Below are 12,550 nucleotides of genomic sequence, written 5' to 3' on the forward strand. Positions count from 1 at the left end.
AATTTTTGTATAGCGATTATTATGATCCAGGTTCAGAACTTTTAAGTTCATTAAAATGCGTGATATAGTCCATATAATGATAATCGCTTTACACGTAACCGAAGACTGAACTATAATGAAACATCCTCCGTGGAGCAGTTTCAGACAAAAGCTTGGGATTATTAGGGCAGAGGTTATCTTTTGAATCCTTTCATAACCACTGAAGCACAGTCAAAGACACTCGAGCGAATTGAAAGAGTTGTCGCTCGCGACAAAAGAATCTGGGTGCAAACATGTATAGAGAAGTCGGTACAAATTTGATATGTGAGGGTTTTATACTATTTAATAAAAAACCGACGAACTTAACAATAACAATAATAATTAATATTGCTTTTATATAATTTCAGGGAAGAACCCATTATACCATAGTAGTTACTCTCCATATATTAATTGTTAAATACAAGAGAAACAAAGCAAAATGAAATGAAAAGAAATAAAACCAACAGAGAAACAAAGAATCGTGAAAAAAAAAGACACAAACAAATAAAATAAATAAATAAATAAATAAAAAATAAAAAACGATAAAGATAAAATCAACAGAATAGAGAAAAAAAAAAAGTACCTAAACAAATACAAATTAACAGATTTTAAACAAAAAGAGATACTATTTCCCCAAATCAGAAAGAAAAAAACATTGACAGACATTCTAAAGCAAATTTGTCAGAAATGTCTGCATGGGAGACCATCTAAAGTTCACTCTATCCTCGTCTGATGCTCTGCTAACTGGGCCACTACGTAATAGCTGAATGATTACCACATTATCATGAATATCGTTGTTTGACCTTGGTCATAATTGAATGTGTCGATAGGTTTCACGCTTTAACTACACGCGCCCTTAATTTTCAGTGATGATACTGGGCTTTTACAGGGAGGGCGCTCTCTCATTTCTATAAACTCCATAGCGCCATTAGGCGAACGTTTACGGTATATAATTAAAAACAGGGAAAATATGACACAACATCCAATGGGGGAGTAACACAATAAACAAAGTTAAAAACCCGAACGTTTCGAAAAGACAAAACCTTTCTTTCTCAAGGGATAAAATTAGAGACTTGCTCTCAGTATAGTGGAGACCAGCTCTGATCAAAAAAAGAAAGTTAAAAGCTGCATTGACTGGAGCATTAAGCAGCAGAAAATAAAAGAAATCTGATTAACAGTGGAGACTTGAGTGGGTTGGGACAGGTGTGAAAAACCATAACAGCAGGCAAAGTATGAAGAGCCAAATGTGAAAAAAGACTGGGGAAAGGCATAAAAAACATATGGTAGGCCAAGCAGGTCACAAAGAGGGGAAATCGACAAGGGAAGGGAAAATTGAAAATAACTAAAATCTAATGAAAAGGGGGACCACTGACCCCACAACCCGGCACACGGAACAACATAGCCTGCCTAGGTGGGACAGCCATGCGGTACCAACGTCTATGTGCTAAATACATATAACAATATCCGCTTTGATGTTAATTTATTTACAGAAATGTAAAGATGACTGACAAAACTTATTTGAAAGTATCAAGCAAAGAAAGTGGTTGGATGTCTGCAGAACACTTTGCAGAATTGTCAGAGTAGCTTGTTTTACTTTGTCTTGCTGCCTCTGTTACATCTGCCGAATGGCGGCAAACTATGCACATCTTCTTGTTTCTTGCCACCGTGCTTCTCTGCCCTTCGCTCAGTTATTGTAGCCTAATGCATCCCATTCAAGTGCCTATATATTTTCAATCAGAGAAACCTCGAACTACTCTGGCCCATGCTAGACGATTGGTTTGTTTGAAGGTTGAATCCTGTCCATTATTTCGTGTTAAATTATTATTACCACTATTTCTTCTGTCTGTGTATCCTTTTTATACATTCAACCTTTCTGCCATTTATTTATAGTGCAGTGGGAATGCCACTACCTCTTAACTCACTTTCCCGTTAAGCTGTCTGCTATGAGTTGCTATAATCTTCAAGTCATGACTCCTTACTTTCTTCAAATGTTCTACCATTCTCATATGAGCCGATGCATGATATACAGCATTGCCTGCAACAATATCCAATCAGACCACAGGAGGCAATCGTGAGCTATTATAACCATCGACTTTACCCGGTAAGCAGTCATTGATGAAAGGCATACTTCCCTGCTAGCACACATGATTGCTTTTATTAATGCCAGTTTTCTAAAGTATTTTAGTGTTGTTGACAACTTTGGCAAGTATCTCTTATTTCACAAATGCCGGCTTATTTCACGCATATTGTCTACAGTGAAAAGTTTTATACCCATATATTATGTCTGGTTTAAATCTTCTTCTATGGCTTAAAGGGTAATTTTAGGTTCGTATTTTGGTCATATATCTTTTATCATTGCCTTGTTTACAGCCGTAAGAATGACAATGATTTATTGGTGAAATGCGTGGACGTAAAAAATTAATCTTTACTCTAATTTCTGAGGGTACTAGCGTCAGCAAACCTTTAAATACAACACAGTACAAGAAAAATGTAAATACCAAAGTTTGCGTTTTACGGAAATAGGATAAGACGTTCTAATTTGGCAATGCATATTGTTTGCATGTTGAGGTCAAGTTTAAAAACTGGTCACACAACTAAGAAAAAAATTAATTTACTCAAATTCTCGTCCGTCATCCGACGAGACTTTTTTCAAGAGTGGTTAACTGGAGCGGAATTTGTATTCCTCCCTTTGATTAATATTGCAGTGATTTGCAAAGAAACGTGAAAATACTCATATATATTTTATGATAAATGTCCTTCGGGATTTCCCATCATTGCAATATTTGAATTCAATTAAATGCAATTGATAGTTTTATTGACATAGAATTCAGGCTCTAATCACACAATGCAATTTTAAGTAGGTTACATGAGAGCGGTAAATATTACTTTCTATCAAGTAGTTAAAAAGTTCATATGTTACTCGCTCTTTGAATAATAAATATTAATCAACTAATATAAATCGCTTCTGGTAAATAATTAAAACTATTACTGTGTTCCTGTGTCTATATTACATATCCTATTATATTATTGTTATTAAACGAGGTTTTTTATTGTATTACTCTTGATGTAATTTGTTGTAATGTGTGCAGTCGTATGATATAATGTTTTATATGTCATTTTTATTGTGTATTATATGTATGGCCTTGTGCCACCTGGGAACCAAGGGAGAACAGTGCCAGTGCATCGATTGGTCACCCCAGGTTAAATAATAAATAAATAAATAAATAAATAAATAAATAAATAAATAAATAAATAAATAAATAAATAAATAAATAAATAAATAAATAAATAAATAAATAAATAAATAAATAAATAAATAAATAAATAAATAAATAAATAAATAAATAAATATCAAAATACCAAGTTTATGGGTAGCAGTGTGTTCCATTTGTTTGTTGAAAAACCTATAAAGTTTCGTCTATGTGTTCCCCTTCATTTGCTTTATTAAAAAACAAGAAACTCTTTTTCTTGGAGAATCATCTAAAGTTAAAGCAATTGTAACATTCGCTGAGGAGGACGTTCTCAATTTATTTCAAAATTCTATTATTGATACGATTGTAATGTACTTTATATTAACTAATATACTCTGCAAATTTTAAGATTTTGGGTGTTGTATATGTGACACAATCTGAAATATTTAATAAAACAACGGAATCGAAATCGGGGAATAAGGACAGTCCCTTGACAAATATGGGCTTTTTGGGCCCTCGTTCCTTCAAGAAGTTGTAAAGCTGTTTGTAACCTTTACGATATGAAAATTATGGAAATTGATATATCTATCTGTAGCATGACGAAGGCTATTATTACAATTCTGTCAAACCGTTACTGCAATTTTCAATTCAGAATAAGCCCCACGTGTCATCAACATGTCAACAACAATACCAACTATCCCAACAACGCATTTCCATACATATAGAAAGTTATTGTATAGAATAATGTGTTTACCATGGGTTATAACTCATTTACCTAATCTGTTTCATCAATGAATGCAGACGTAGAAGAAAGTTAGCTTTAGGCGCAACAATATATAAGTACAAAATTTATAACGTGATCATTGCCTCGTGGTGCGTCATTGAACCAGCTATTTACAGTAAACAATAATTCTCCAAGAGGAATGAAAAACCAATCGTTGTGGGCAACCCATTCGCGTAAGAATTTCATTCAAGATGAAAAACGAAATGGCACAAATTGTGATAGGATATACTTGGGATTCCAACATGTACCTGTGGATTTGAGGTATCAAGTGTTAATGATTAATCGTCAATGTTTTATACATATTAAAAAATTATTGTAGATCTATCAATGAGTCTCAACAACAAGTACAAAAGATTGGTTGTCTCTTTTAGGTATAGATAAATCCATTTTCACGCATTCCTACACGTCAATGGCAGCCATTACTGGGTCCCCCATTATGTTTATTTCACCTAAAATGCGGGGATATTAAACTGCATTCCATCACCCGTGTTACACGTAGACAAAAGAATAATGAAAGTTTACAACACAATACAATTCAACATTGATTTTTAAGCGGATTTAATCCACCCAATTGGGCAGTAACAACACCAGTTTGGTGCAGACGGGATCCAGACGTAATGGCCGACTGAATTCTGATCATCACTTGGCTCGTTGAATTCGTCTATAGTATCGTCTTTTAAAAGGACATCCACGATAGTTTGTAAATGACCTCACATGAACCTAAAATATTTGATAATTCAAAAAAGGGAGAGCAGTGGTCATGGTGATTATTGAAACGGAAATCAAATCGCAAAACACGAATATAAACTCAGCAGTATTAATACCCCTTCCTCTCCTCAACAAGGTCATTGCTCACTCAACATTTCTCGTCTGGCGTCGTGAAAGCTTTTTAAGTATCACCACAAAGACAATTTGATATGAGTCACTGCAAGAAGTTCTTCTTCTTTTATGGATAACTTCTTTTATGGATAACTTCAAGCTATGGTCTCATTTCGTAACATTTTGAATGGAAATCGGTTATAAAATGAGAGATTGCGGGCAAAAACAAACACAAAGTAGGTGGGATTTACCCCCACCTCTTTTTTCCACATTTACAATTATTCTGAGCAAGTATTAGTCTTTTAAATGACCTTCTGTATTTATTTACTTGGTTTAGATGTCTAGGAGTTCATTTAGCCATTTTTGTACTAGATTCAAATTTTTAATGGGGGTTTTAGGTCAAATTTACGATACGAATCCTTCCCCTAATCCTCCTCCCCCTAATCCTCAACCACCCTTGGCACATTTCATGCCAAACGTCATAAGAAAATAATTAAAATTATTTTCAAACAGGTTTAAAACATGAGTAATATAGAATAAATAAGCCTCAATTTAAGACCTAATTGAATCTTTTTAAGTGAAGGAATACTCAAGCGACAGTGTTTTGATATCCAAGCTGCACATCAAAATGTAACAAAACCACCTTTTTGGGTACCCCAGTATAATCATAAATTAATATAGGCAATTCTAATTCAAGGTATTTAGGTAGCTACGAATATAGGAGTTATTGAAAACATATAGATTGCTCCACTGCCTATAATTTATAATATCTTTTCATGCTTTTTGTCTCATTGGGCTTATTTGCGAATGGTTGGATAGTAGTTGGCCAACGGTTATTGTACGGCATTATAACTGCCAATTATAATACCGGTTTTTTTTTCATAATTACAATTATTAGACATGTGCCCTTTATTTCCCCTCAATTTTAAAAGTTGCAGTAAATTCCTATTGATTTGGTCTACCTACTCTTGGGCAGCGATAGATCAAGGCCAGGGCGCATCAGACGTCTCATTGAGACCATGCGCCACATATATATGGCACACAGTGTCATCGCCCCGATATCTTCATGGCAGAAATCGGCATGGTAGGTTGAATCCACCGCCACGCATGGCCATTTTGTATCGACCTGTTTAATTGTTTTTAGTCGCATAATGGACCGAAGGACATCTGACTAAGGCTACTGACAATAGCTCCGATTAGCTCGGTGACTGACCTCGCTGTGTGTCAGTCGAGCATGTTACGCCCAAGGTCATATGCTTTTAGATTACCTCCACGATTGGCCTATACACTGCGCTATATAATTCGGCACATATAAATCAGAATTATTGTCAGTTTTTGACTCAAGACGCAAGCTTACGACTATCATATCTGTTCAATATATATTCAAGTGCAAGGAACCACATCTGGTTTCTTTAGGGAGCGATCGTTATTTATGGCAGGGGGGGAATGGGTAAATTTAGGGGGAACACGAAATTTTTTTGTGGTCTTGAGGGGGGAACCTGAAATTTTTAGTTGAACCAGGAGGGGGATTGTTAAATTTTAAATGGAGAAAATTGGGAAAACAAGGGGGAACGCGAAAATTTTGAGCGGACGCGAGGGGGGGAACGCGAAATTTTTTGTCGATATTTTTGCCAAAACACCCATTCCCCCCCTGCCTTAAATAACGATCGGTCCCTTATACGAAATCATTTACGGGAGATATTCATCATTTTCTACCCCGGTATCCAAAGATTTTCATTGCTGTGAGCGAATTACTTATAAGGCAAATAGAGGCTTTAATTTACGCCATAATTCCTTTTGCCCCGAAACCCAATTGTTTTATTCTTCCCACTTTGTACACTAAACATGCTCAAAATAGAGTTGGTTAAAAACTTGGTTAACTACAAGAGCAGTTTAAAACTGTGTATGGTATCTTATACAGTCTCAAGACAAGTTTTTGTTATTCGTATGTGTGACTTGAAAACTGCCCGGTGGCCAGCCCTGCAAGTACAGTGACATTACTTTGTTAAAACCTGTGATTGGATTTCTTGACAAACAACTTAAGGGATGGGGTATGAACGTTTGGACAGTATTTATTGTGGGACATTAGAGCACATCAGACATATCTAATTATATTTATGGCAAATGATTAAAATTTTGATATTTAACAGTTCTCGAAGTAAACTTAACAAATCTGATGATTTATACTTAAAGTGTATGTAGGTGGGATGAAAAGCCGACGATCAATTGAAATTTTTGTCATAAAATGTGTATTATATCGTGAATTTCAAAAAATGAAAATTATTTCATATCTGAAAGACATTCTTCGTATTCAAAATGCAATTCGATATGCCTGATATGCTCTCATGTCCCACAAAAATACTGTCGAAACACTCAAAACGCTTATTCCAGATCCCTTAAACGTGAGAAAAATGTATAGAAAAGTAAAACAAATTGGACACGAAATGATGTAATTTTATCTTCGAAATTTTGAAAAATGTACCCGGGATTTGGCCACCCAAAATGTTCTGATCCTATATACCGCAGCTATGCTTATATTTTGAAATAATGAATTACATACGCTATTAATCTTTTATTTATTATTAATCTAGCGACAAAAATCTAGTTACGACTCCCTAATTTTTTTTATTTAGGTCCTCCAAATTAGTATCAGTCCATATTTTGAAGAAAAAAATTTTTAAGTCCAACATTTTAGATTTTAAAAGATAAAACGCATAAAACTTAAAAAGTTAAAACTTTTAAGTTTTAACTTTTTATGTAGATAATTTCTTTTCATCATTTTTATTTATTGCCCCAAGTGTATACTGTCATATACTTTTCTATTTTACTTTAAATGTTATAATGAGAATAACGTTTAAACATTTCCCGCCGAACGCGATCCTACGTTAATCTTTAACCGACCTTTAAATCATAAATGCAGTATTTCAGCAAGAACCAATACTAGGTTTCTTTGTATCCATTTTAATGCATTTTTATGGTGATTATAAACATGGTCATTTAAAAAAAAATTAAAGACAATTTGAAACTTAAAAGTATTTTAAATTATACTTCAACACTACTTGTTTATTTCGATTACTTACCGGGAGCGCTTTCTTCGTCATCAGCCCATGTTGTTAGCTCTGTTTTTTTCTTAAAACGGCTATAGAACGGCTGCAATTCTATACAATTCGAAACTTGTCGTAAACAGACCAATGGCATCCGTTGCGAGTTCATGTGATATTTTCCTTACCACATGCCATGATTAAAATATCGCAATTTTATATTTTAACACTCTCCACGCGGGTGTCGACTGCATACGACAAGTTTCATTTTTTTTTAGTTTCAGAAATTTTAATTTTCATGACCATTTTTGGAATCAGCATAAAAATACATTAAAATGAGTACAAACAAGCCTAGTATTAGATCAGTAGTTCTTCAGATAGTTCTTGATATTTTGAGAAAATATCTCAAAACCTTTTTTTATGTTGAAGCCTATGGCTAGCACGCAGAGACTTAATATGGTAAACCTTGGCCCCTCGACTCAACACAATTCATAATGATGCATTGATACTTAATATAGCTATATCTGAATGCAGAGAAGCGAGTATAAGAGTTCTTCCAATCTTCATTTCAAATTCTCTACAAATAAATTGTATTTGTTTTCAATAATAAACGTGATTCGAGAATGAAAATAATACTGATGAGAAAAAAATCACAGGATAGTATTCTAATAATACGATGTTATAATAAACATATACAGGGTTCAAAAGAAATAACTCCCCCCTAAAATTACAAAACATTTCTTTGCATAACTTGACATACCGTATATTTTGTTGATTTGAAAAATTCAAAAAGCTGTGAATAAAAGAATCATTTTTCAACCCTCCCAAAGTTGTTTCATTTGCAAAAACAATATTTTTGGTCAAAAATAATCACATTTTCCAAAAATGATGCTCACAGAAAAAGTTGCACTTTACCACTTTATGTACAAAACGTATTCAATATTACTGTTAAGGTTGATTTAATTCTTGGTGTTTTCCTTCACCTTTCTGTCTCCGATCCTTCAGGCACGCCTGCAACCATCATTCACCTCACCTCACCTCACCTAGGCTGTTTCATCCTCTGTAGTATGAAGCCCTCTTCAAGAATCTTCCATTTCTGTCTGTCTTGCGCATCCCTTGCCCAGGTGGTGCCTCTATATGCTGTTAAGTCGTCTCGCCATCTTCGTCTTTGCCTTCCTCTTCTTCGCTTTCCTGTTCTTGGTTGCCACTCGGTGACTCTTTCTGTCCATCTGTTGTCGTTTTTTCTTGCCACATGTCCCGCCCATCTCCATTTTGCTTCCCCTATCCTTTGCATGATGTCTTTGACTCCCGTTTTACTTCTTATGTCACTGTTTCTGATTTTGTCACGTAAAGTTATGTTAAAACATACGTCTCTCCATGGCTCGCTGTGCCGTGGTGAGTTTTTGTTCCAGATCTTTGGTAGTCGACCAGGTTTCAGCGCCGTAGGTCATGGTTGGTAACACACATTGATCGTACATACGCCTCCTCAATGTCATTGGTAGCTTTTTGTCACAAAGGATGTCTTTGTACCTGCCAAAACAACACCAGCCAGCCTTGATTCTCAATAAAACTTCCTCTCTTGTGTTGTCCTCCATTTTGACTGTCTTGCCCAGATACTTGTAACTATCTACTTTCTCAATCGGTTCGTTGTCAATTTCAATGGACTCTCTAGTGTCAAAGTTGGTCATGTATTTTGTTTTCCCTTTGTGCATTTTTAGTCCAATTTTCCTGCTCTCAGTGTTCAAACTATTTAGCTGAACTTCTAATTCTTTGACTGATGGTGATGTAAGGGCTACATCATCTGCAAACCTCAGGTCAGTTAACCATTCTCCATCAATGTTGATGCCTCTTTCTTCTAAATCTAGTTGTTTGAAAATTTGCTCCATTGCAGTTGTGAATATTTTTGAGAGATTGTGTCCCCTTGCCGTACTCCCTCTGTATGTGGATAGGCTTGGAGACATCCTTATCTATGTGGATTGTAGCTGTGGCGTTTGTGTAGATGTCTTCTAGAATCTTAACATACCCTTCGTTAACGCCAATCCTTCTTAAGGCTGCAAATAGATCACTATGTTCCACCGAATCAAAAGCTTTCTCATAATCTATATAGCCAATACAAAGCTTCAGCTGATACTCATTTGCTTTCTCAATCAGTTGGTTCAAAGCATGCAGATGATCAGTCGTTGAAAAGCCCTCTCTGAAACCTGCCTGCTCTCTAGGTTGATTCTCATCCAATATTATCTTGATTCTATTCTGAATGAGTCGTGTGAAGATTTTATATGCATGTGAAAGCAGACTAATAGGTCGGTAGTTTTTGATATCCTCTTTATCTCCTTTCTTATGTAGAAGAATAATCTTGGCTTCCTTCCAGGCTGCTGGTATCTTCTTTTCTGTCAATATTTGGTTGTAAAGTCTTGTCAATTGAGTGATGATTTCCGCACCCCCTATCTTATACACGTCACTGGATATATCATCAGTGCCAGGTGCTTTGTTGTTTTACTGCTGTCTCTACTTCTCTAACAGTTACATTTGGTATGTCTGTTTGATCTGGAGACAGGAAGTTTGGTTTACTTTGGTTAGAATGAGAGCTATATAGGTCTTGGTAAAACTCTGCACAGATATTGAGTATTTCTTCTCTACTAGATGTAGGAATACCATTTTGTCTTTCATCTGGCTGATTCTAGTTTTCTTACTGTTCATTTTGGAGATCTGTTTTGGTCCTTTACCACTTTCTAGGATGGACTCAATTTGTTCTCTTCGTTTTCTTCTACTTCTCTGACGTCTCTTCTTTCTAACTTCCTTCACAGTTTCCTTGTACTCTACTTTCTGAGTAGTAGTTTTGTCTATGATTTCTCTGAGTATCTTTCTTTTAATATCTAGCTCCTCAATCTCAATATCTTCTTTGGTTTTTTGTTTCTTTGTTCTTTCTTGTGGTGCTATCTCTTCAGCAGCCTCTGTCACTATGCTGGATATAAGTGTAGATCTCGAGTCAATATCCATATCTTCCATATCCAGTGCTGTGAATCGATTCTTGAGTGTTAGTTGAAATTCTTCCTCCTTTCTTTCAGCCGCATTATATTTAGTTTGCTCTTTTTAGAATTCTTGATGAATTTGAGTCTTGCCAGTTTCTTGTTCAGTAGTATCTTAGCTCTAATCATCCTGTGATCGCTGCCAATGTCCACATTCGTGATCACTTCACAATTCTGTAGTATGCCTCTCTGGCTACTTAGTACAAAATCAATCTGATTCCTGATCTTTCCTCCTGGGCTTTCCCATGTCCAGTATCTGTTTTCTTTCTTTTTGAAGAAAGTGTTGGCAATAACCAGGTTTTGTTGTGTAGCATATTCAAGTAGCATCTCTCCTCTTCTGTTTCTTTCGCCAATTCCATACCTTCCCATGATTGATTCCTCTCCGGATTGACGTCTACCTATCTTGGCGTTGAAATCTCCCATTACTATGGTGTAGGTTGCTCTACTTTCTTCCATCGCCTTACTCACATCCTCATACATTTCTTCTACTGCTTCATCCTCATATTCGCTGGTAGGTGCATACACTTGCACTACACATAGGTGATTGTTTGCTGTCAGTTGTACATCAAGTGAAACAACTCTATTTGAGTAGTATTTTATTTCTCTGATATAGTCTTTGAATTTTGGATGGATCATGAATCCAATTCCTTTCGCATTCCTGTTGTCCTCAGTTTTCCCATGATTATAAAGCCATACTCCTCCTTTCAATTCTTCAATGCCCTCTCCAGCACGCTTTGTCTCTGACAGTCCTATAATGTCCCACTTGAGATCTCTCAGTTCATCTATAAGTGATTCCAGAGATTCTTCGGTCCTTAAAGTTCTGGTATTATATGTACATATATTAATACTTCTTTGTCCACTCATATGGCTCTCATCAATCTTGCAGCGTCCTTTCAGCTTTGGCTGCAAAACGTCATACGAAGTGTTGGCTTCCGAGTCATGACTGGGCAATCTGCAACCATCTTTTCTCTGGTGGTTGCGCCCGTATTGGCCTCGGGCATTACGGCCTCTTTTTACTTTCACTTCCATATTGATTCTTAAAGGGTTTTAGCCATATACTGACGCGCTGGCTGGGCGAGTTGTCAGTAGAGGTTGAAGTCCGGGTTACCTCACCCTTAGTCTCACGATGGATGCAGACAAAGCAGTGTCCTGCAGTCATCTAGGCTACTCCAATAACCTATCAGGCTACAGTCCACTGCCCCCAGAGCCCCGTCTGTTAACTCAGAAAAAGTTCTGAGCCGTAACAGGTGATACGCGATTGACATGCAATCTTCGAGAACGTGGGGTTGGGTAACAACAGAGAGGCGATTAGGGACAGGTGGGCTGATGGTAATGCCACCTGTACCTACAACCATTATCCTATAGTAAGAAATAGCAAAGCAAGCAAAGAGGGAAGGAAGCATGCAGAAGGAGGTTAAGGGCGTGCAGTAGGAAAAAGGGAGAAGGAATAGGAGCAAAGCAGGAGGTTGAAGTTGGCGCATCATATAGTCTATTCTACTACCAGTCTATTCTAAAACAAAGATTTGTTGAACTTAATTTCGGCGTAAAATAACATTTTCTTTGAAGTTTTTAATCAGCAGTTGTTTCAAAATGATAAAATCACTAGGAAGGAGAAATGAGCTCTCCGCGCATAAATTTGACCAAAAGGGTGAACATTTACCTGTATTGGGT

At 36.2% G+C, this 12,550-nt stretch overlaps 1 protein-coding gene across 1 annotated transcript; it reads right to left on the reverse strand.

Annotated features, from left to right (window-relative positions):
• Positions 1-10,888: 10,888 nt before the first annotated feature.
• On the reverse strand, positions 10,889-11,908 carry LOC140161643 (craniofacial development protein 2-like). Its single transcript, XM_072184942.1, has one exon. The coding sequence runs from the start codon at positions 11,906-11,908 to the stop codon at positions 10,889-10,891; it is 1,020 nt and encodes a 339-aa protein (XP_072041043.1).
• Between the last annotated feature and the right edge of the window lie 642 nt (positions 11,909-12,550).

Source organism: Amphiura filiformis, chromosome 10, assembly GCF_039555335.1.
Source record: "Amphiura filiformis chromosome 10, Afil_fr2py, whole genome shotgun sequence".
Taxonomy (NCBI): Eukaryota; Metazoa; Echinodermata; class Ophiuroidea; order Amphilepidida; family Amphiuridae; genus Amphiura; species Amphiura filiformis.